General features: G+C 44.5%; 1 protein-coding gene across 1 annotated transcript in view; it reads left to right on the top strand.

The window, feature by feature from the left end:
• Positions 1 to 22126, top strand: part of Axdnd1 (axonemal dynein light chain domain containing 1) — a 71507-nt gene extending 49381 nt beyond the window's left edge. The window contains exons 19-25 of the mRNA XM_052737274.1: positions 1813 to 1909; positions 4087 to 4197; positions 9889 to 10149; positions 14063 to 14167; positions 17589 to 17671; positions 18783 to 19051; positions 20436 to 22126. Of these exons, the coding sequence (XP_052593234.1) occupies positions 1813 to 1909; positions 4087 to 4197; positions 9889 to 10149; positions 14063 to 14167; positions 17589 to 17671; positions 18783 to 19051; positions 20436 to 20503 (994 nt within the window). The 3' untranslated portion in view covers positions 20504 to 22126. The remainder of the gene's footprint in view (positions 1 to 1812; positions 1910 to 4086; positions 4198 to 9888; positions 10150 to 14062; positions 14168 to 17588; positions 17672 to 18782; positions 19052 to 20435) is intronic.
• The last annotated feature ends 1984 nt before the right edge of the window (positions 22127 to 24110 follow it).

Raw genomic sequence — 24110 nt, 5'->3', positions numbered from 1 at the left:
TTAGTTTAAGACCTTGAAAGGAATACTAGACTGAGGCAGGAGGGTTGTGAGTTCAAGGCTGGGCTGGCTCTGTAATGAAGTTCTGTCTCAGAAAAAGAAAGGAATCTTAGTTCAGGTTTCCAGCTTGCTTCAACATGGTGCCCGGTGGCTCTGCAGGTTCCTTTTGGGAAGCGTATTGGCAAAGGGGGGCTAGGAAGTGTGTTCCGTACACCCGAGCATTTGTTTTTAAAAAGGACTGGCTTACTTGCATAAATGTCTTTCACCTTTATATGTACTGGGAAGCATTTAAGATGCTTGTAGTCTTGGGGCTTGGAAGATGCCTCCGTGGGTAAAGTGTTTGTCATGTAAGCATGAATACCTGGGGTCTATCACCAGCACCCTCATAAAAGACAAGCATTGTGTCTGTCCCCAGTGCTGGGCATGGGAAAGGCAGAGACAGGCAGATCCCTGGAATCTGCTGGCCAGTCAGTCTAGTCAAAACAGTTTAGCAAGCCTCCCTCTCTCTCTCTCTCATACACACACACACACACACACAAACACACACACACCACAGAGAAAGAGAGAGAGAGGAGGAGGGAGTGAATGAAGGGGGAGGGGAGAGAAAACAAAATAAAACAAGATGCTTCCAATTCCATGAAAAATTGAATATATAACTTTTGTGTTTCACTAAATACTAACCAATTATCTTTTATAAAACTGAAAAGTAAAAACAAAAAAAAGCAAAATACCTGAGCTGGGTGTGGTGGCTCACACCTTTAATCCCAGTACCCAGGAGGCAGAGCCAGGCAGATTTCTTGTCTAATAGTGAGTTCTAGGACAGCTAGGGCTACATGGAGAGACCTTTTCTTAAAAACAAAACAAACAAACAAACAACAACAACAACAAAATAAACCAAACAACAACAACAACAACAACAAAACCAAAGACAACAAAAAATATGGATTTGGTGGCACATGCTTTTATCCCAGCATTTAGGAGACAGAAGCAGGAGGATCAGGAGTTCAAGGCCAGCCTTAGCTACATAGTTAAGTCTGAGATTGGTTTGGGCTACCTGAGATACCGTTTCAAAAAGAAAAAAATTAGAAAGAAGATTCACAAAGTTTGAAGATTCAAATCAAGTAAAGATGAGACATGAAAATCATAACCTGAATTAAATTGAGAGCTGCCTGTGGTTACTTTTAGTTTTGGAAGTAGCTCATACAATTGGCGCACTGACAAACTGAATCTGTCCTTTATTTCAATTCAAGTTTACAGATGTTCAGAGATGAGAAGAATGGAGGGCAGGAAGGCAACAAGGGTGAGACATTTAGTAAGGACAAATTATTGTCCCGGTGAAGCAGTACTGTAATTATTATAGAAAACTATCATGGTTAGTAGTGTCCGGATTTTAAGCACTTAAAGGATCAGTAATGAGTAGATCATGCTAGGAATGTTAGCCAGTAAGTATCTCATTACTATAATGAAATACCTGAGGTAATTAATTTATAAAGAGGAAAGTTTTGTCTTGGCTTACAGTTTGAAATGTCCCAGTCCATGACCTCTTGGCCCCAGTGCTTTGGGCCTGAGGCCAGGCAGGAGTCTATGAGAGAACAGCCTCCTCATTTCAAGGCAAGGCAGCAAAAGGGGAAGACAGGGATAACACAGTCCACCCCATGGGCACACCTCCAATGGGCTCACCTCCTGCAGCCTCCACTACCTCCCACTAGTGCCATCTCGGGAGGAGGGGACCAAGTCTGTAGCAGGTGACCCTTTGGGGGTTACACTCGTCCAGATCATAATACTGACCCTATCTCTGTCTCTGTCCCACTCCAGCTGCTGCATAGGCATGGTAAGGGCAATGGCCCTGACTCGAGCTGCTCACTTACAGAAGAACCCTGCTAAGGAACTGCAGGAGCTGGAGAAGATGAGGGTAAGATTTTTTTTTCTCTTAGTTTTGCTTTGTTTTGCTTTTAGCAGATTTTCCAGGTCTAATTAATTCAAAACATATTGCACATTATCCCTTCTATCTTTTGCCTCTGGGCTTTTACCTTTATCCTATATACCTTTCTTTACTTCTTACTCCATGACTGGCTGTGTAGCTCTGTGGCTGGCCCCTTCTTTTCTCACTCCTCAATTTCTCTTTTCTCTTTCTCCATTTATTCTCTCTGCCTGCCAGCCCCACCTATTCTTGCTATTGGCAGTTCAGCTCTTTATTAGGCACAGAGTTAAGCAAATGCAACATAAAGAAATGCAACACATCTTTGCATCATTAAACAAATGTTCCACAGTGTAAACAAATGTAACATATCTTAACATAATATTTACAACAATGCTCACCTCATGGCAACTGGGAAGCAGAAAGAGACAGACAAGAAAGGGCTAGAGATAGGATGTGACCTTCAAAGACAGAACCCCAACTTCTCCAACCAGGTCCCACCTTCTGTTAGCCCATTCCTCACAAAGTTATCAATGGACTAACCCATCCATGAAGTTGGTGCCCTCATGTATACCTCTCAATAACACCACCAGGTGTGGACCAAACAGTCAGCTCAGGAATCTTAAGGGGACATGTCCTACCCAAACAGCAACATAAGTATTTTGCTGTATGTATATCATATATATATATAATATATATAATATATATATAAAATATAAAATATGTCCATTATCTCTTGATGGACACCTGAATTGTTTCCAACTTTTGATTATCATAGGCAAAGCATCAATGCACTTTAATGTACCAATCTTTGAACAGACATTTACTTTCTTCTCTTGGAATAGGATATGTATGCTTCTAAAGTGATTGAACCATTTTTACACTCCTATCATTTGTTTCACATCCTCACCAACAGTTGATATAGCCCGTCGTTTATTTATGTATTTTATGTATATGAGTGTTTTATTTGCATATATGTCTGCACACCAGAAGAGGGTATTGGGCCCATGGGACTACAGTTATAGATGATGTGTGATATGCATGTCTGTATATGTGTTCTTATGTGTGTGGACACAGGTGTTTGTGTGGGTTTATGTGCATATGTGTGTGTGTGTGTGGAGTCCAGAGTGGACATCTGGTGTCTTTCTTGGTCACTCTTCCACTTACATATTAAGGCAGATTCTCTTGTTGAACCTAGACCTCACGGATTCAATGAATATTTGATTGATACTGATATACACACAATACTTAGAAGAGTTTGGTGTGGAACTAAAAACCATGAATGTGTTTGCTATTTCTATTTATTGTGTGACAGATTTTTCCTAAGTAGACACAATACAAACAAGTCTACTAACTCCAGATAGTGAGCCCACGGCAAAGTAATGATTGTACCAATATCCAATTTGGTGAGTCAGTGAGTTTTATTGGGATTACTTATAGGAATACAAATGAGAGGTTACTTACAGGAACAAAAAAATCACTCAAAGACAGCTGTATCACCAAAGCCCACTTCAGCATAAAAGCTCACAAAAGCTGGGAACCTGGGGCACAGTGCACAGCCTGCAGACAGGACAACAGGCTGGGGAGTGTCCTTTCCAGGTGGTTCAGTTGGTCTGAGCCTTTTTCAGGCAGCTCATTTGGTCTCTGCTGCTGGGCTTTTAACTCTCAACAGTCTTTACTACTTATGTACTCTTGGGGAAGGAGGGGTCTAGTGAATCTGGTCAGTTTTAGGGACTTCCTGAAGCTATTTTGAGTTGCTTATTTCCTATGTTACGGGGTTTCCCTGCAAGATGGATTGTTTCAATCCCAGAAGTAACCCTCACCCAACACTATTGTTATTAGCAAACAATCATGTTAACATGGTCAATTGCATAAAATTAATTAGGACAGATCATTTAAGTGTTAGTAAACCCATGAATCCTTCTGCATCTGGTTTTATGGTACCTCATCACACTTTATTTTATTACAACCTAGATCACAAACCCTGTCAGAAAGAGATAATGTGATTTAGGTCTACATTTGTAGTAAGACACTTCTGGGCAATTAACTGAACAGAAAAGAAAGGTGCTCTAATTAGAGGAGTTGTGCTTAGCAGGTCAATGGGAGTCAATGAGTGCGTTGGGATAGTTTTTTTTTTCCCTGCATAGTAATTATGCTGTGTCTCTTCCCAGAGAGAATGTTATGATTGGATCAGCACATGTTCGCACCTCCTTTCTAATATCAAAGGCAGGAAAATGCGATTACTGAACTACGAGGAAGCAGAGCAGCTGCTTGGGGAAGAGGTATTTACCACATGCTGGTATTACTCGGCTGGTAAGGAGATGCGTGGAGCGGTCATTAGTAAGGTCACATTCAGGTTCTTCCTCAATCTCAGGGGTAAGTTGTAGCATCTTTCTGCAATCGCTGTTCTGCGTGTTCATTGTAGACTCCACTAGAAGAGGATTTGCTTCTGATCTAGCTCTTCTTCCTCCTAAGGAAAACATTTGTTTTAAAATAAATTAAGATTTGTTTTTATGTCTCCCTCCAGCCCTGTGTGTGTGTGTGTGTGTGTGTGTGTGTGTGTGTGTGTGTGTGTGTGTGTACCTATGGAGGCTGGAAGAGGGCTTTGGATCCCCTGGAGCTGGAGGTACATACAGATGTGCACTGCCTGCTGTGGACGCTGGGAATTGAACCTGGGTTCTCTGCGTGAGCAGCAAGCCCTCTTAGCTGTTGAGCCTTTTTTTTTTTTAAATTTTGTTTTTGTTTTTACATGACAGGGTCTCACTCTGTAGCTCTGGCTGTCCTAGAACTCATTTTGTAGACCATGCTGGCCTGGAACTCACAGATCTACCTGCCTTGTGCACTGCCACACCTGGCTTGAATCTACGTCTTCAGATGGACATTCCTGAGTCTTCCTCAGACCAGCTGCTTCTGTGCCCCCCTCCTTGTAGTCACCAGGGTGTGACTTCTGAGTGGTTCGTTCATCTGTGGGCTAGCCTCTCTCCTTTTCATCTTCAACATCTTCCCAGTAGCTCCCTCTACCGATATGAAAATACTTTAGAAACATGGCCATTTCTTCCATTCTAAAAAATCTGTCCTTTGATTTTTGCCTCATTTCTCTTTCTCCTTCCACCATAATGTTTTTTCAGTGGTGCTGATCTTACCCAGGGCCTAAGGGATGCTGAGCAACCCCTGAGACACAACCTGGCCCACAGTGGGTTCTGTTAAAATTCTAAATCTACTGTGAGTCGCTGGTGGCTTTATTGCCTGCTCTGGAATCTTCAGTCCCCCTTTAACGGGCTTCCCTTTAGCATCTGGCTCTTAACTGTTCATTCCGTCGGTAAACTTTCCTTACAAGACAAAAGTTCCTGGATTTTATCCTCTTCATGTCTCTTCAGCCTTGTCTTACTTGTCTACTTCTGCCTGTGTGGGACATGTTGAGACTCTGTCCTTAGGATGTACTTACTACCCTTTCTACATCCCTACATGGTATTGTATTCATCCAGTTTCTTGTGTGTATTTGAGATGGGGTCTCTTGTAGCACAGATTGGCTTGAACTGTTTGAGATAGGCTGGCCTTGGCCTTGAACTTGTGACAATCTTCCTTCATCAGCTTCTTAAATGCTGGGATTATAGGTGTGAGCCATCGTACCTGGCTAATCCTGTAGTTTTACCCATGATTCCAGCTCAGTGCATAGTGATTGTTTAACGGCAGCCACATAGTCCTCCAGTCTCTGACTGAAGGGCATGTACCTCCAGGAAATTCTGAAGACGCTCCGGTTGCTATGACAGCCATACCTCACAGGTATGATCTGATACCATGCATATTAATGTCTCCAGTTCTGTGAAGGAAGGAGGCATTTTTATATAAACATTTATAGGATTTGAAGCATCACCTTAAAAATGCATCTTCAGCAAAACCTTTTCTGTGTTGCCCAGATCTTGGTCAAAATTATTTCTGAAGTAACCACTGAAAGATTTCATTGACATCATAAATCTTAAATTGCAGTATAATTTTAGAAAATTGCTGAAGTAGCACTGTCATGACTGTGGTTACCAACTGAATCAGGGGAAACATTTAAGCACACAGAGTCAGCTGGGTATAGTGACAAACACCTGTAGTCCCAGCCTTGGGAGGAAGAGGAAGGATGATCAGGAGTTCAAGGTCATCTTTGGTTACATGGCAAGCTCTAGGCCAAGCCTGAACTACAAAAGACCTGTTATCAGATAAACAGTAAACACATGGAGTTTTTAACAAGTGCACATAATCATAGAGACATGAGCACAGAAGGGACCTAAAAGGTAATGTCCCTCAACCTTCCATGAATCTGACTCATGAATCCTAAAGGGGACATTCGAACTCAGTCACTGTGCCCAGGTTTGAGTATCTGCTGACAGGTGCTCTCTGAAATGGTCCATGTGGTTTTGGTGAGCAGGGGAGCGCTGAAGATTAGTCTTTCTATTGAGATATATGTGCTGTTTCTCCTTGTATCTTTTTTTAACCAACTGCTGATAATTGTCTTTTGTTTTTAAATCCCCTAATTCAGTGTTTGCGTTAATATCTGACAGTATAGTATTTCCAATTCTTGGCCATATTAAATCAAAGTCCATTTCTGGATTTTCTATTATTTTTCTTTGATCTGTCTATTCATGAATTATACCACAACATTTTATTTTCTTTTTAAGATTTATTTCATTTCTAAAATTGTGTGTGTGTGTGTGTGTGTGTGTGTGTGTGTGTGTGTGTGTGTGTGTGTGCTGTGAGTATGAGTGCAGTGCCAGCAGAGGCCAGAAGAGGGCATTGGATCCCCTAGAGCTGGAGTTACAGGCAGTTATGAGCTGCCCAGCACGGGTGCTGCAAACTGATCCTGGTTCTCTGAAAGAGCAATGGTGTTTGCTCTTACCTTCTGAGCCATCTCTCCAACCCTACACCACAACATTTTATTACTTATGTTTAGTATCAAATAGGACCAAGCCTTCCTCACTGATTTTTTAAAAAATTTGTTCAGCTTTTCTTACTTATTATTTATATAACTCTATAATCTAGCTCTAGAAAAAATGATTTTTTAAAAAACTAGGATAATGTTAAATTTATATATTAACTCAGAAAGACAACTTTATAATGTTGAATTGTGCTTTCCAGGAACTTGGGATGTAATGTGTACTTTTATGCTTGTAAATGTAAGATAATTTTCTCATCTTGCTTATTTCTTGTTAAGTTTATGTGAATATGAATGTTTTATTTTGCTATTTTATATATTATAAACATTTACATTTTAGTTTTATATACTGTGTGAATCTACTCAATTTATCACTTTTTTCAGTTGGTTCTTTTGAGTTATCTAGATATTTAATAATGTCATCTACAAAAAAAGTTTTATGCTCACATATCAGTTTTGATAACTTCTAAAGGCTTCTTAATTGTTAAATTGTATTGAAATTTTCCTATTCAGTGTTAAATAATGGAGATAGCAAGCAGCCTTTTTTTCTTTATTGAAGCTGTGTGTGTGTGTGTGTGTGTGTGTGTGTGTGTGTGTGTGTGTGTGTGTGTGTATTCATGCATGTAGCTTTGAAGGCCGGAAGAGGGCGATGGAGCCTCTGGAGCTGGAGTTACAGGCATTGTGAGCTGCCTGAACTGGGTGCTGTGGGTGCTGGGAACTGAATTTGGGGGCTCTAGGACAGCAAGAGTTCTGAACCCCTGAGCTTTCTCTCCAGCCGTTTTCTTGTTTCTGACTTTAGCAGGAATGCTTGAATGATCTGCCTTAAGAACTCTGCTGGAGGCCTGGTCTGGTGCTGCCTGCTTTTAATCCCAGCACTCAGGAGGCAGGCGGATAGTTCTAAGTTCTACACAGTGAGTTAGTTCTAAGCCAGTCAGAACTGTATAATGAGATGCAGTCTCAAAAACTAAAAAAAAAAAAGAAAGATGGAAATGTGTATGAAAAAGGAAACAACACCAGGAAAAATTAAAAACAATAGATTGACCTACTATTGAATGTCTTTATTGCTCCTTCAGAAATTTCAGCCCTTCTGTATGGAGACATTTTTTCTTCTGCTTTACCCTTTAGAATTCTTTTTTTTTTTTTTTTAACTGAGGGTCTATGTACTGGTAGCAAACCAAGTTTTTGCTTGTCTGAAATATCTTAGTTCATTCTTCAATTTTTGTTTCTGTGCGTGCAATTAGCAATGGTATTCTTTTTTTTTTTTTTTTTTTTCTCTGTGTAGCTTTGCGCCTTTCCTGGTACTCGCTTTGGAGACCAGGCTGGCCTCGAACTCACAGAGATCCACCTGGCTCTGCCTCCCGAGTGCTGGGATTAAAGGCGTGCGCCACCACCGCCCGGCAGCAATGGTATTCTTTTTCCTCAGTATGATGGTTACAAAGCTCATGATGGAAAATTCAACCGTCAGTTCCTTTGAAGATAACCCGTCTTTTACTTTGCCTACTTTTAAAGATCTCCTTTTTGTCTTGGGCATCTGCACCCTCACTCTGACGTGTCCTTCACACACATATGTTTTTGTCAGTAGTTGAATAGGCCCCTTTAAGGGCTGGACACTTGTTAACCCTTTTCTCTTGGGGCTCTCAGGGTGGCCCTCTTAGACTTCTCGGGCTACTTTTGGGATCCTTTTCTTCTCTACAGTTTTATGTAACTAGTTTCTCTCTTAAGTTCTTCCACCAGTCCACAAGTTTATGTGGAAATATGGTTTTCTTTGCTTTAACTAAGTGCATATAACTATTAACTATTTAGCCAAATTGGACTCTTTAGACTCCAGATCCATACATTTTCACTTAGCTAGCTCACTAGTGCCTTGAATGCACACAGCCCAACCAGAACCCATTTCGTTCTCCAAACCTGCTTCCTCAGCCTTGCTCGTTATTTCTGTGAATGGCATCCCAAGCCATCAACCATGTGTCAGTTAAGATGCACCTTTCCCCTAGTCATTTCTTTCCTAACTATTGGTCGGTAAGAACCACTTCTTCAGTATCTCCTGGATCACCGTTCTCTTGACTGCTACAAACATCGTATTCACTCTCTCCTTGGAGTTTTCTTTCTTCCTTTCTTTCTGATCTATTTTCTTATTGTGAGAATGATTGTTTTAAAATGAAAATCAGTTTAATCATTTTTTTCCATCCTTTGGATGTTTTGTCGCCTTTCTGATACAATCCAGTCTCCTGACATGCCAGTTCCGTCCTGGGTTACAGTTGTGCCTCGTTGGTCCATTTGCCTCCAAGGTTCTGTCTTATGGGAACCACTTCTCTTTGGAGCTAATGTGCACACTGCTTCTGCCAGCATCCTCTACCTTCCTCCTTCCCCTTTTCTTTCTTTTTTTTATTTATTTTATTTTATTTTTGGTTTTTCGAGACAGGGTTTCTCTGTGTAGCTTTGCGCCTTTCCTGGGACTCACTTGGTAGCCCAGGCTGGCCTCGAACTCACAGAGATCCGCCTGCCTCTGCCTCCCGAGTGCTGGGATTAAAGGCGTGCGCCACCACCACCCGGCCTCTCCTTCTCCTTCTCATACTACGAGAGGAAGTACCCTACCATCACGGCCTCCCCTTGACCGGCCCTCTGCCACCCCATCGTCGTCATCGTCGTCATCGTCGTCACGCTGTGGGTCGGCCGTCCCTGCTTCACACCCCATCCAGACAGTTGTGCTGTCTGAAAAATGGCAAACTCTGCAAGCACAGGAAGCACTGTTCCTGCCATGTGTGCTCTCTTTTATTTTATTTTAAGTATGTGTAGGTTTGTGCACATGAGTGCAGGTACCTGAAGAGGCCATCATAGCTCCCTGGAGCTGTCGTCCCTGGTGGTGATGAGCTGCCTGATATGGTGCCAGGCGTAGTGTGTGTCGCTAACCACTGGGCAGTCTCTTTACCTCCTCCACCCATTTGTGTTCTTATCGATACTAGAATACCTGGTTGTGGAATTAGTGCTCACTTTCTATGGAATTGCTAATATTTATACACATGAATTACAGCTATAATACTGTTACATTGTATAGGAAGCTACGAAAATTTATTTTGACCCAGAAAAACCTTTTATTGGTGATGATGAAGACGAAATTGAGATGAAGGAGGATGAAATTCAAGAAAAGGAAGAAGTAAAAGTGAAGGAAGAAGTAGAAGTGAAGGAAGAGGCAGAAGTGAAGGAAGAGGCAGAAGTGAAGGAAGAGGCAGAAGTGAAGGAAGAGGCAGAAGTGAAGGAAGAGGCAGAAGTGAAGGAAGAGGCAGAAGTGAAGGAAGAGGCAGAAGTGGAGGAAGAGGTAAGAATGTTTGCTGGGCATAGTGATGGGAGCCAGCTACCTGGGAGGCTGACACAGGAGATCGCTTGAGCCCGGGAATTCAAGGCAGCACAGTGAGACCCTGTCTCAAAACAAACAAAACACCAAGAAGACAAGCAAAAATGATGTGCGATTATTTAGCACTGGTTTATCCCTTCCCTTTATCTTTCCAAAGACTAAGATGATAAGAGCCATAGAAGCTGGAAGCAGGTGTCATGGAGTGACCGCTCAACCTCTCTCTTTCCCCATCCAGATGTAGCCACACATACGGGATACTGATCTTGTGACTTTCTCTTTCCCTAAATCCACATTTTCCCATTAGCTTCGTTCATTCACCACCACCAATACAACACGGTCCTCCTCACTCACCCCCCAACACAGCATGGTCCTCCTCACTCACCCCCCCAACACAACACGGTCCTCCTCACTCACCCCCCCAACACAACACGGTCCTCCTCACTCACCCCCCAACACAACACGGTCCTCCTCACTCCCTGCTGCTGCTCCATTCTCCCTTCATGGCTAGATCTCCCGGAAGAAGTCCAGTCTTCCCTTGGCCTCTGCTTTAGCTCCTCTGCCGCCCTTTCCTGCCTCCTGTCTCTAACTTTCTCATTACTCCGACTCTCTCTACTCCTGCTGGAAGATCTGCAGCAGTAAAAACCCACCTGAACGTTTATAGTGGTGATAATACAATGACAGCTACCAGGAACTGAGTGTAGATCATGAGTTCTATGCTGTGCATGTTGTCCAGGATGACATCTTAGGTATATATTGCCTCATTTTATAGACAGGAAACTTAAGCTCTGAAAGGTTGACAAATTCACCTAAAACCATAGTTTCAAATGGCAGAATCAGCACTGAAACCTAGACAGTTGTGGCAGAAGAACCCTTACCGATTCCTAGTACCTGTTCAGTCTTCAAATATAATTTTTTTCTGTGAGCAGGGCCCCCTTGTGTGTACATACAGCCCTTAGAATACACCTTTATGCTAACAGCCATCATATGCCATGACTGATCATCTTCTTATCTGCCTTTCCTTCTGTGCTGAGTTTCTGTATCAGTCACGGTTTTCTAGAGGGACAGAACTTATAAAATGAATATATATATATATATATATATATGTGTGTGTGTGTGTGTGTGTGTGTGTGTGTGTGTGTGTGTGTGTGTGTATAATATATATTCATTCTCTCTATATGGTTAGGGGTTAGGATTATTTTTCCATCTTGACTTTATAGAAAATCCTTCTCGTTCTCTTTTCTATGTCTTCACAGAAAGTTCATTCTGGGATCATGATAGACTTAAGTCAGCTCTTGATTGGTTTCTGTCTCTCTGCAGAACACCGTTACTTTAGGAGTCTATGGTAGGCTTCATTCCATCAGCCTCCTGAAGTTTGGTGCTACACTTTATGTGTATGTTCATGTGTGTGTGTGTGTGTGTGTGTGTGTGTGTGTGTGTGTGTATAGTTATTAGAATGGCTTATAGGCTGTAGTCCAGCAATGGCTGTCTACCAGTGGAAGATCCAGGAGTCCAGTAGTTGTTCAGTCATGTCTCAGCTGGTCTTCAGTATTCACTGAAGAAGGAGGCTCTAATGCTGGTGAAGGAATGGACTTGCCAGCAAGAGCAGACAAAGAGAGAAGCTTCCTTCTTCCATGTCCTTACATAGGCTGCCAGCAGAAGGTGTGGACAGATTAGAGGTGTGGATCTTTCCACTAAAAAGATCTGAATAAAAACTGGGTCTTCCTGTTTGCAGGGGAATGGGTGAGCTGGCCCTGAGGGCATGAGAATAGGAGAGCAGGTCTTAGTCTCTCTGGTATGCCATATAGTGGCATGGGTGAGGGAAAGATGCCCTCCTCCCCTCGCCCCTCACCAGCTGCAGCAGGTGGGGGACCTGACCCAACCCCTCACCAGCTGCACTACTCAGGAGAACAGACCCTGTGCCTGGCCTGGGCAGCCCAGTAGAGTTGACCCTGTAGACAGGGGTGTGGGTGAGCCTGCCCTGAGGGCGTGAGAGGGGCACAGTGGTGCTGCCTCCCTCATCTGCCCTGTGGTGACGGGAGCTAGGGAAAGATGCCCTCCCTGCTCTCCTACTGCCTCCAGCTGGCAAGTGAGCTGACCCTCCCTTTACCAGCTGCAACACTCGGGAAAGTGGGCCCTGCATCTTGTCTGAGCAGCACAGCAGAGTTGACCTTGTCTGTGTTGTGGGGGTTGTTGTTGTTGTTGTTGTTGGTGGTGGTGCAGGTGAACTGTCCCAGAACATGAGCATGAGACATCTGGCCCTGCATGGGTGGGGGTGAGGGGGGGCAATAGATTCCCCTCCCCACCCATGCCCAAGGTGGCGAGAGAGCTGCCCCTGCCCCCCACCAGCTGCAGCACTCAGGGGAGCAGGCCCTGCACCTCGCCTAGGCAGCACAGTATAGCCAGCCCTGTTGGTAGAGGTGTGGGTGAGCCAGTCCCAAAGTTGTGAGTGTGGGAGAGCTGTCCCCACTACTCATCTGTCATGTGGCGGTGTGGGCAGAGGAGAGATGTCTCTCCTTAACCCTTGTTCCCTGCTGCCTCTGACAGACAAGGAAGCCAACCATCCCCCTTACCAGCTGCAGCACTTGGGAAAGTGGGTCCTGCACCTCACCTGGGCAGAGCAGCAGAGCTGACCCTATTGGCAGGGATACAGGTGAACCACCCCGAGAACGTGAATGCAGGAGATCCGGCCCCACCCCTCATCTGCCATATGGTGGGGTGGGTGGGGAAGAGTCCCCCCCCCCCCCAAAACCCTCGCCTCCTGTGGTGGGTGGGAGAGATGGCTGTGAAGTCATAGGAGCAGGAGAGCTGTCCCTGCCCCTCACCAGCTGCAGCACTTGAAGATGGCCCCTGCACCTTGCCTGGTCATCACAGTAGAGCTGGCCCTGATGGTCCAGGTGTGGGAGAGCGAAACCTGAGGGCAGGAGAGCAGGAGAACTGGCCTGCCAATTGCTCCTCACTGCAAGGGTGAGCTAGCCAGGGCAATGCAGGAGAGCTCACCCTGGTGGTGAGGACAAGGGAGAGCTGGTGGGCTGACCAACCCTGCAACTACCCAGGTGCAGATCCAGGGTTATGAGCTGGCCCACTCCAAACATCCACACATCCATAATCTGCAGGAGCACGGAAAAGGACTGCAGATCTAAAGCTGCAGGACCTAAAGCTGCAGGGTCTCCACACAGAGCAGCAACAGGATGCTCAAGAGGAGTCCCAGTGAGGGTCCAGCACTAATAGTGTAGTGGAAACCAGAGGCCTTGAACCAGACCAATGACTCTTTGCAATGAACACTTGCAAGTAAAGATATATGGATAAAAGGGTTTACTGTGTGACTCACTGTGTCACAGTACAGCTTCCATGATGAGATTTTTCCTTTCCCTTTTTTTTTTTTTTATCTTTTTTCCTCTTAAATTTAATTCTATTTTGGGGGTGGGGGTTCAAGGGCAGAGGGCAGATACACAGGGACAGGGAAATGAATGTGATGGAGATGCATGATGTGAAAGACACAAAGAATAAATGTTAAAAAGTAAATAAAAAAAACAACCTGGGTCTTCCTGCTTCAAATGATTTAATCAAGAAAAACCCATCACAGATGTCCCCAACTGTTTGGATATTAGTTGATTCCAGATTTAGTCAAGTTGACAACCAAGACTAGCCATGACCATTCTCGAGTGCTGGCCTGAACCTCTTTGTTTTGATCATAACCAGCTCCTCCTGTTCCCACACCCTCGTCTCCACCTTGCCTGGTCAGAGCAGGCCTTCCAACATTGTCTGCTGAATGGAGACCAGTGGAAAGCTAAGGCTGTAGACGGGGCTCTGGGTGACTTGCCCTGCTGTGTGATGCGTGTCAGCGGGCTAACAAGTCCTTGGTTTTTCTGGACTCTAGGAACCTTCAACATCTACAGACAACAAACAAACCATTCGATACATCGGGAAAGATGAAAACATTCATTCCAAACCTCTGTTTGAAGAAGATATATTTTCATCCTGGGTATGTAACTAAAACCCAACGAGGAAGTCCAAAAGCTATCCCTTAACGTTCTTTGAAAACAACATGGGTCTAACTTTTAGTTCCTCTCAGGTGACTCCTGGGTAATGCATTTTGCAGTTTTTTTCTTCTTATAGCACTAACTTTAGAAGACTCTTATTTGTTTTTCCATCTTGACTTTACAAAAACAAAAACCCAACTCATTCTCTATGTCTCCATAGAAAGCTCATTCTGGGACCGTGGCAGACTTAGGTCAGCTCTACTGGGCTTCTGTCTCTCTGTAGGAGTCTCTGGTGGACTTCATTCCACCAGTCTCCCGAAATTTGGTGCTACACTTTATGTGTGTATTTTCTGGGTTGGGGGAGGGGATCAATATATGTCACCAAATTGCTCAACCAAAAGAATCAGGAGTCTTGCAGTTGTCAGGAGGTGTGAGTCATTAGCCGAGGTGGCTGAGCACAGGACCGAGGAGCCCCACAGTGGAGGGTGGCAGACAGCATGTAGGTGGAGGTCAGGCCTAGAGGAGAGGGGATTGGCAGTGAGTTTATACAAGGACCTTGTAGATAATAAAACCCACCAACAGCAGAAAGAACTCAGAGAAGTCATGTAGGGCACAGCTGGGGTGAGGAGAGTACATGGGGGATTATAAGCACATTCCCCAAGTGCAGTCCTGTAAGACGCTTTTGAAATAATGCTCCGTATCTGTCACCACCACTCTGAGGCAGATTTAGGAAGTAACAGTACCAATGGGACACCGAGTCTTAAGACAAGTTCTTTAAAAAGAAAATACAAAACCACTAGTCCCAGGCAAAGCTGTTCTGCCTTGAACTCGTTTCCCTGAAGTCAAAACCCTGCTGTTCTGTCCAGAGGAGGTGTTCGGATCCAGCTTTGGAGACAGGCAGAAAGCAGAGGGGAGCTGGAAGCCTGCAGTTTGGGGACAAAACTGAGGCCCATTGATGGGCTGGACTCACTGAGGATCATTGATAGGACGGGACTTACTGCTCTGGGATGCAGCCTGTGTTAGTCAGCTTTGTATCCCGTGACACAGTGCCCGAGAAGGCCAGCTCAGAGGATTGTCTTGCTCCTGGTCTCAGTCCGCTGTCACTCGGTCCAGTGTGCAGTACGGCAGGGAGTGAGCCAGTTTAGCAGGGAGCATGCCTGGAGCAGCGCTGCCTCCCCAGTGGAAGGAGATGGGAGAGCAAGAGAAGGATAGGAAGGGGATAGGAAGAGGAGAGAAGGAAGAGAGAAGGGGGGAGAGAGGAAAGAAAAGGAGGACGAGGGAGAGAAAAAAGGTGCTAACTATACCCTTCAAGGTAGGGTAGGTACCAGTGACCATAGCCTCTAAAGTCTCCATCACGTCCTATACTGCCACCAGCTGGGAACCAGGCCTTTAGCGTATGGCCTTTGGGGACATTTCAGACCCATTAAGCCTTGCCTCTCCTCCCTGGGAAAGGTTACTCTTACCTCCAGGGAAGGCTCAATTTCATTAATCCTGAGAGCTTTTAGCATAGCAGCGTTTGGGGGCCTTCACTGGGTCACAATCATTCCAAGATCTTTTAAAAAATTTACATATATTTATTCATTCATGAATAATCTGTGACAATATTTTTTATTAAGAAAATTTTTTCATTCATTTTACACACCAATCAAAGATCTCCCTCTTCCCTCCTCCCACCACACCCCCCCCCAGCCTCCTCCCCAACCCACCCTCTACTCCCCCACAAGAAGGCAAAGCCTCCCATGGAAAGGCACATCCAGTAGAGGCAAGTCCAAGCCCTTCCCCATGCCTCAAGGCTGCAAGAGGTGTCCCATCATAGGCAGTGGGCTCCAAAAAGCCCCCTCATGCACCAGGGATGGATTCTGATTCTACCGCCAGGGGGCCCCCAAGATCTTATCACAGAACCCACAGCTCAAACTCTGGGAGATTTCAGACCACCTAACTGGTGGAGATGCGGAATGTTTAAATTCAGCAGGCTGTACCAGACACTGGCTTAATTCAGGTGCTCAGCTGTATGAATAGGGCTGCCTGGAGCCCAGCTACTCTAGCCAGCAAGCACCACGCTAGAAACAGGCCACATAAAAGTCTTCTTAAATTCTTGGGTCCTGACTGTCCATAGAGTCATAGGCATGTCTCGAGTTTTGCTGCATCATATGTGACTATCCTTGGAAAGACAAACAGGAGGCAGACTTGGGCTCAGCAGTGTTTTCAACTCAAGATTAGACATTCTCCCCTTGCCTGTCATTTGGGCTAAAGGACTGGTCTTGATTTTCCTACCACAATACTATATACCCCAGGAATAGACAGTAAGAGCAGTGACTTGCTGGGTGGTAGTGGCGGCACATGCCTTTAATCCCTGCACTTGGGACACAGAGGTAGGCAGATCTCTGTGAGTTCAAGGTCAGCCTGGTCTACAGAGGAGTTCCAGGACAGACAAGGCTACACAGAGAAACCCTGTCTTGGAAAAACAAACAAAAACAAACAAACAAAAAACCAAACCAAAACAAAAAGAGCAGCGACCAATTTGTCGATTTTATAACAATGATAGGAAAGGGCCCTCAAAGTACACGACTCCAGAAAAGTATGTCCTAAGCAGACAGTGCTCACACAATGTTGGGCAGGGAGTTTGGTCCTGAAAACTGTAGCTGTAGGAGGCTGGCCTGGATCCACACCTTATCGGAGGCACTTCCAGGCCAGGGAGGTTAGTCCAGGCCAAAGCCCTTAGGAGAGCTGGGAAGGGTGAGACCAAATGCTGAAGGGAGATCTCAGACAGAGCCTGGCCTAAAGGGACAGTGTGTGGGGGGGGGGGGGGAGTGGGGGTGTGTGTGCACAGGCAGCCAGAGTCCAAATGCACCTTTCAGAGCCGTGCCTCCATGTTTATCTCTGTCATACACTTGGTGAAGACTGTAAATGCCGGAAGGAGGCCATGTACACAAACAAGGCGCTCCAGCCTACCCCTGACATCATCTCTGCCTGGCAAGATTTACACCTTTAAGCTATTATGACATTCCCTCAGGAATATAAAAATCTTATGGGATTTTGCAATGATATATATGAAATAAAATTATTAGCAGTAAATTATTAATAACTAACTGAATTATTTTCTTTCTTTGATTCATTAGAGAAACACGTTTACCCTTCTTACTTTTAAAGCATTTCCACATTTCCTTTGGTTACTGTTTCTCCTACCTTTCTTTTCTATGCTAATGTCTTTCACACCTACATGTCGCGTGAATAATTTGGAATCTGCTGTGCTGTTTGGCCACAGACAGTGAGTGTCTCTGGCCTTTTTGGTGTTAGGCTTGTGAGTAATCATCTACTAGATAAACATGAGCAATAGAAAAGAATATTCTAGACAGTTCCTGAAGACAGACCAGTAACTGTTGGGACTCTCGGTTCAGTCACCTCACATATTTTCTTTGTCAGAGGGAACCAGCTTACAAAGGTGTATTGGAGCCAAAGTATCTTGAAGTAATGGCTGTCATTGAACACATGCAGGAGAAGCTTGTGTGAGTATGAAGTATCATGATGGTAAGAGGATAAAGATTGTGGGCCAGAAGCTTGGCTGAGCAATCCATACTGTTAGCTTACCTTTGTCTGGCTGGTTCTGGTCTCACTAGCGGGAGGAACAACTGAAAATCTTGGGCTAGAGGCAGTGAGCTACACTGTTGTGCTAAGAAAGTCCTTCCTCGACCCACAGTGGAGATGGGAGCTGGTGTGGATCTTTGCAGTGTGTACATTTGTCAGGAAAGGGATGGGATGATCCAAGTCAATGAGTGTATTTTTGGGAGATGACTTAAGGAAAAGAATGGAACCGGGAGAAAGTGCTGTGCTTAAGAAAGAATGTTACCCAACCCAGAGTTGAAAGGATAACACAGTTAAGATGTCTGATGACACTGAGAGGAATCTGTCATACATATATGTCATACATATATGTCATATATATATATATATCCGACATTTAATGTTTTGTTACATTTATTTACTTTATGTGCATGTATGTGTGTGTGTGTGTATGTGTGAGTGTATGTGTTTGTGTGTGTGTATGTGGGTTTGTGTCTGTGTGACTGTGTTGCATGTGGAGGTCAAAGGACAGCTTCTAGAAGTCCGTTCTTTCCCTCTGTCATGTGGGTTCAGGGGATTGAACTCCAGTCGTCAGGCTCGGCAGTACTTTTACTCACCCGGTCCTCTCACCAGTCCTGACATATCCTCTCACAATATAAAATCATATCCAAACTGGCTTTCTGGATGGTAAATTCTGCCTTTGGAGTGTTAGAAAAGAAGGGACATCATGGGTTTTGTTGAGTTCTATTGATTATGTGAATCTAAAATGAACTACTGATGAGGATTCTCTGGCTATTGATGGGGAATTCACATATACCAAGTCAGGTCTCATTAAGAAATGAGGTCTACATTGTATTCTTAAGTGACAGCATAACTTTAGCTGTCTGTCACGTGCCGTAGCTCTTTGGCCCACCGAAGCCCCCTTCCTATGTTGGCACCCGTTAGCCAGGCTCGTCTTCTCCCATGGTGGTTTTCACAGGAGTTTCTGTATGAAGGAAGGATACATTTTCATTCCTCTCCATTCTGTTGTGTTTCCCTGGACTTCGTCCACATCAGACAGATTGACAGCAGAGCCAGAGAGGCGGAGGAGAAGTTTGATGATGTAAACGAGAAACTTCATCACACCCTCATAAGAAACAGAGATCTGGAGAAGGAATTAGAAGAAATGGCCAAGAAAATCAGGAAAGATTCACGTGTAAGAATAGAAAGCCCCAAGGAGGAGGAAGAGGAGGAGGAAGAGGAAGAAGAATCTGAACAAAAGGAAGGGAGCCAAGAAGGAGAGGAACACAGACACGGGAAAAAATCCCCTAAACACTCAAAGAAAGGTGAGACCTACTTTCACATTTTTATCAAGAAAACATGATTGCACCACAAAATTTTAAAAGAGCATGAGTATTTTACATTTATTTATTTACTGTGGGGAAGCTACACATACATACAATACATGTGTTTGCACACAACACACACACACATGTGTGTGCATCTCACCATGTGCACACAACATACACACAAAATAATAAAGTTTAAAAAATAAATGGAGAGTGACAGGGGATGACATCTGATATCAGCCTCTGGTCTCCACACATGTATGGGTGACTCCTCCCCCGTGCATGTACCACACAAACATGTATATGCCACTCACACATGCATGCGCCCCACACATACACATACACTGCACATACATGCATACACCACACACACACACAAAGAAGTAGCAATAGAGTTTTATAAATACACTTGTGGGGAAACATATGTAAAATTTGGTAGTACATATAGCAATTCCTTTAAAGCTTGCCTTTACTTCTATCTAGTGATTTCATTGTGGTGTGTCCCTGTGTCCCAGATACTCAGGAGGCTGAGGCTAGAGCACTGCTTTGATAGCATGAATTTGACACCAGTCTGGGCAAAAGCAAGACACCATCGTAAAAATAAATAACTATGGCTGGCAAGATGGCTCAGTGTCTACAAACACTTAGGCACAAGACTGATGACCCAGTTTCAGTCCCTAGAACCTAAGGTAGAGAGAGAGAACAGACTCTACAATGCTGTCTTCTCACTTCTACATATACTCCATAACACATATGACCCCCCAATACACCCCTCCCCCCACAAACACACACTACAGCCTGCAAACAAAGGTGGCTAATGTGAGGTGGGGATGAGACCCAGCCTCCTCAGCTGAATCCTTCTGATTCTGTCAGCTTTCCTTCACATTTAGTCACCTTTTAAAGCCCTTGCTAGATAGAGCAGAGGCCTCTTGTCTGGATCCCAAGGGTGCATCTCATGGAGTGTGTGTGTTCAGGAGGCTGGAGAGAAAGGGTGGGGGACGGCAGAGGGATCCAGGAAATGGCAGAGGGATGCAGGGGACGGTAGAGGGATGCAGGGGACGGTAGAGGGATGCAGGGGACGGCAGAGGGACGCAGGAATGAACAAGTGAGGATGCTGAAGACTCACTCTGTTTGAATATTCTCTTCTTTGCTACTTGCCTGCATAATCCTTTATCCTAGGACCAGGAAATCAAATAATTAACTGGCCACACATAAATGCTGGGAAACATTCTGAATCTCAATAACCAATTTAGGGTTATTAATTGGATTGGACTTACTCAGGCCAAATAGAATTTAAAAACAGTTTTTTAAAGTTAAAAGCCTTTAGTACATATAAGACACCAGTCACTAATAATAGTCTAATTGTTTTTGTCTTTTTTAGAAGCACAGCCCAAGGATGGTTCTTCTAAGTCTGGAACCCGGACTAAATCTAAGGCCAAACCCAAATAGCTTCCCAAGAGACCGGGGTTCACAGCGGCCATGCCCCTGAACGTGCACAGATATGTGAGCTGTGGAGCTGGCCATGCTGCTCGCATGGATGGACTCCCTTAGCAACAGCCATTAGAAAAGCCACACCATCCAAGTCACCAACACTTTCCTTTAGAGGCACAGAGAGGCCACAGGGAGTCAGCACATGAGTTTACTTGCCAGATTAAAAACAGTTCATGCAAAAGTATGCTGGCCTCTTCAGTTGATTTCCCGAGAGTTCTACCAAAAGTGTTCATTTCTAAGAAGAAAATACTGCTGTAGACTCAGATCAGGTGGGAAGGAATTAGGAAGCTTTAGGTTTTGATTCAGCAGAGAGGATCCTGCTCATTTGCCTAGATTTCAGTCAGAGATTCGAGTTTCCTGATTTCAGGCACCTTTCTGATCTTTCTGATCTTAATAATCCTTTGGCTAGGTAGGGGAGATGCTGTTAATCCTGTTTCTCAGAAAATGAGACTGAGCCCCAGAATGGTTATCAGTCTTCCTGATTCCACAGATCTGATTGGTGTCAGAATCTGCACCTGGCTGGATTTGTCTAAACTGTCTGCCCAGCCATGGTTCCATGGCTTCTTTAGCACAGCTCTGTGTTGCTGGAGACTCAACACTGTTTTCTCTTTGACGACCTCATTCACCTTCACTTTTCATGTCCCAGAGTCTGTACGGCACAGAAGATGGTCTGTCCTGTAAAAGTAAGCTGTGAATGTCAAATGGCTGTGGCTGTCACTCTGCAGGGCTCCCTCCTACACTGCGTCTGGCCTGCTTGGGTTTGCATACCTCTGGGACTCAGTTGTTGTCAGGAAGGTTGCTGCATCTGTTTTATTCCATACAATTGCTGTTCCTTTGGCTTTCTCTCCTAGAATTATAGACCTTTGAGCTTTCATCCTCAGAAACCCACTGACTCCAGAGTCCTCAGCCTTGGACAGGTCTGCCCCTGGCCACCAACAGAGTATGAGGGATGGGTTCAACATTGCTTAGGAGTTACCTATGCCTACTGGACAGGGTCAACTACACTTAGTGCTAATAGGCAAGAAAACATGAAATTCTTCAGACAGTTGGGTGTGCTCATGGCCCAACTGATGGCCAAAGCCTTAGCTCTTGCTTACAGTTTCCACCCGCTAGGCTACAGCCCTGCCTTCCTCCTTCCAAAAGACATCCCTTGATGACACTGGTAAATCTGAGGGCTTTTTAGTCCTGCATGGTTATGGTTTTTATTAATTTTCTACTCCATAGGAATGAATGGGCATTCCCATACAAATTAGTAGACCCCATCTGTGAACACGAGCCATGTCCCTTAGCATGTGTCAAATCACATCAACTCCATCAGGTAGAAGGCACTAAGTGCTGTGTCTACTGCTACCCTGATTGCAGTGGGATGTTTTGTATCTAGAACTTTATTAGTTGATTGTAAGCCACAGAAACCTCTTTTTGCAGGGTAATTTATTGGAAGGATTTGGGGGAGCTCAAGTAATTGAAATCTTTAAAAACTATGATGAGACCAGTGATCACAAGCATCTTTGTAAGATCTCTGGTATAATAATTGCTTTACCATCTCACCCCAGATTACTATAAACAAATTCCAATCATTTCTTCCTTCTTTATCTTTTTTTTTGGGGGGGGGTTTTGAGACAGGGTTTCTCTGTGTAGCTTTGCGCCTCTCCTGGAACTCACTTGGTAGCCCAGGCTGGCCTCGAACTCACAGAGATCCGCCTGGCTCTGCCTCCCGAGTGCTGGGATTAAAGGCGTGCGCCACCACCGCCCGGCTCTCCTTCTTTATCTTATTCTGCCAAGGTCTCAGGTTCCCGAGAGAGAAAAGTCTGTCTCCTGGTCAAAGGCCATACCATAGATATACCAAAGACGCAGTTCTGGTTTCCTTTCTGTTGAATAAAACACTTACCAACAGCAACTCGGGTTGGGGTGGGGTGGAGTAGGGCATATTTCAGCTTTCACTCCCATTTCAGAGTCCATCACTGAGGGAAATCAGGGCAGGAAGCCTAGCAAGAACTTGAAGTAGAAACCATGGAGGAATGCTGCTTGCTGGCTTGCTCATTGGCTTATGCTTAGCTAGCTTTCTTATATAGTGAAGAGCCACTTGCCCAGGGAATAGTGCTGCCCACAGTAGACAGGGCAATGAAATCATTCCCCTGCAGTCATACGCCCAGGCCAATATGGTATGGGTGATCTCTTAGTTCAGACTTCCTTCTTGGGTGAACTCAGGGATGTGTAAAGTTGACAGCCAAAGTTAACAGGACAGATGTTTTGTGGGAAGTTTTACAGCCTTTCAGACCTTGCTGTACTTTCTTGGGTCTCTCAAGAGATGTAGAGGGACAAACTCTTTGTTGTCCATCCCTGGCATCAGGCCATTGAAGCTATTTGTGTCAAGGCAGACAGTCAGATGGGCAGACACAGCCAGGCTGACCTCATCTCTAGTAGAAAAGAAACTGATTGACTGTCTGTGGCTATGACAAATGATTGAGAAAAATGTCTTAACAGGAAGGAAGGTTTCTTGGCTCATGGTTCCAGTCCAGGACTGGCTAGTATATTGGGGCTTGAGGTGAGGCAGAGTATCATGGTGGTGGGAGCATATGGTAGAAACTATTCATATCAAGGCCAATAGGTAGCTGGGAGTAACTGGAATGGTCCAGGGACAAAATATACCCTTCAAAGGCATAACCTCATCTATCCACTTCCTCCAGCTAGGCTTAACCTTCCGTAATTCACCACTTCCTAGTGGAAATGGAAGTTGGTTTGTGTTGCCTGTCAGAGAAGTCAATGAAAAACAGGACTTAAGCTATAAAACTGTACTTTATTCAGAGAGCAAGCAATCTGAGAAGAGGAGGGACAGAGGCAGTCAGCCAATCAGACTCAGTCTTGTCCCCCTGGTCAGGAGGTCAGTGACATTTCTGAGACTCGTGATGGACGTTTGTGCATCTCTTGCTATCATTCTTTGTATTTTTTCCCTCATTCTGTAGATGTTTGGGCTTATACACTTCTGGAAAGTCAAGTTGGTTTCTGTTGCTATTTAACAGTGTTCTCCAGGAGCACCTGGCTGTGAAGGGTGGTTAACTTGGAACAAACCATAGCAGTGTAGATATGCTAAGCTAGCAATATACGCATGTGCAGATTCTTTTCTCCAATATTGAGTACAAGTGTGTCTTTATAATACAGAGTATGAAAGTGCCCTATCATTCCCTACTGTCAGTAGTAACTCTCATAGCCCTAAGGTCTGTATCACATGAAGGATAGCATCCTGACACATACCCCTGGTTGATTATCAGCATAACTTCTTACCAGTAAGGGAATTCTCCAACACATATTTGTACACATCGAATGTCTGAAGTGTGCCTGTGTCTGAAACAAATGTCACAAACAGAATACAAGTAGGAGCCAAAGTTGGAAGGCATTAGGGTTAGGTAACCATCCATAAGAACCATTTCTCTATAACCTCTAGGCCAATGGTTCTCAACATGTGGGTCATGACCCCTTTGGGGTCTAATGATCCTTTTCACAGGGGTCACCTAAGACCATCAGAAAACACAGATATCGACATTACAATTCATAACAGTAGCAAAAT

The sequence above is a fragment of the Peromyscus californicus genome, unplaced genomic scaffold (genome assembly GCF_007827085.1).
Source record: "Peromyscus californicus insignis strain IS unplaced genomic scaffold, ASM782708v3 Scaffold_14__1_contigs__length_90479793_seg_2, whole genome shotgun sequence".
Taxonomy (NCBI): Eukaryota; Metazoa; Chordata; class Mammalia; order Rodentia; family Cricetidae; genus Peromyscus; species Peromyscus californicus.
Note: the sequence above shows the minus strand (reverse complement) of the source record. Positions and strands in the feature narration are given on the sequence as shown.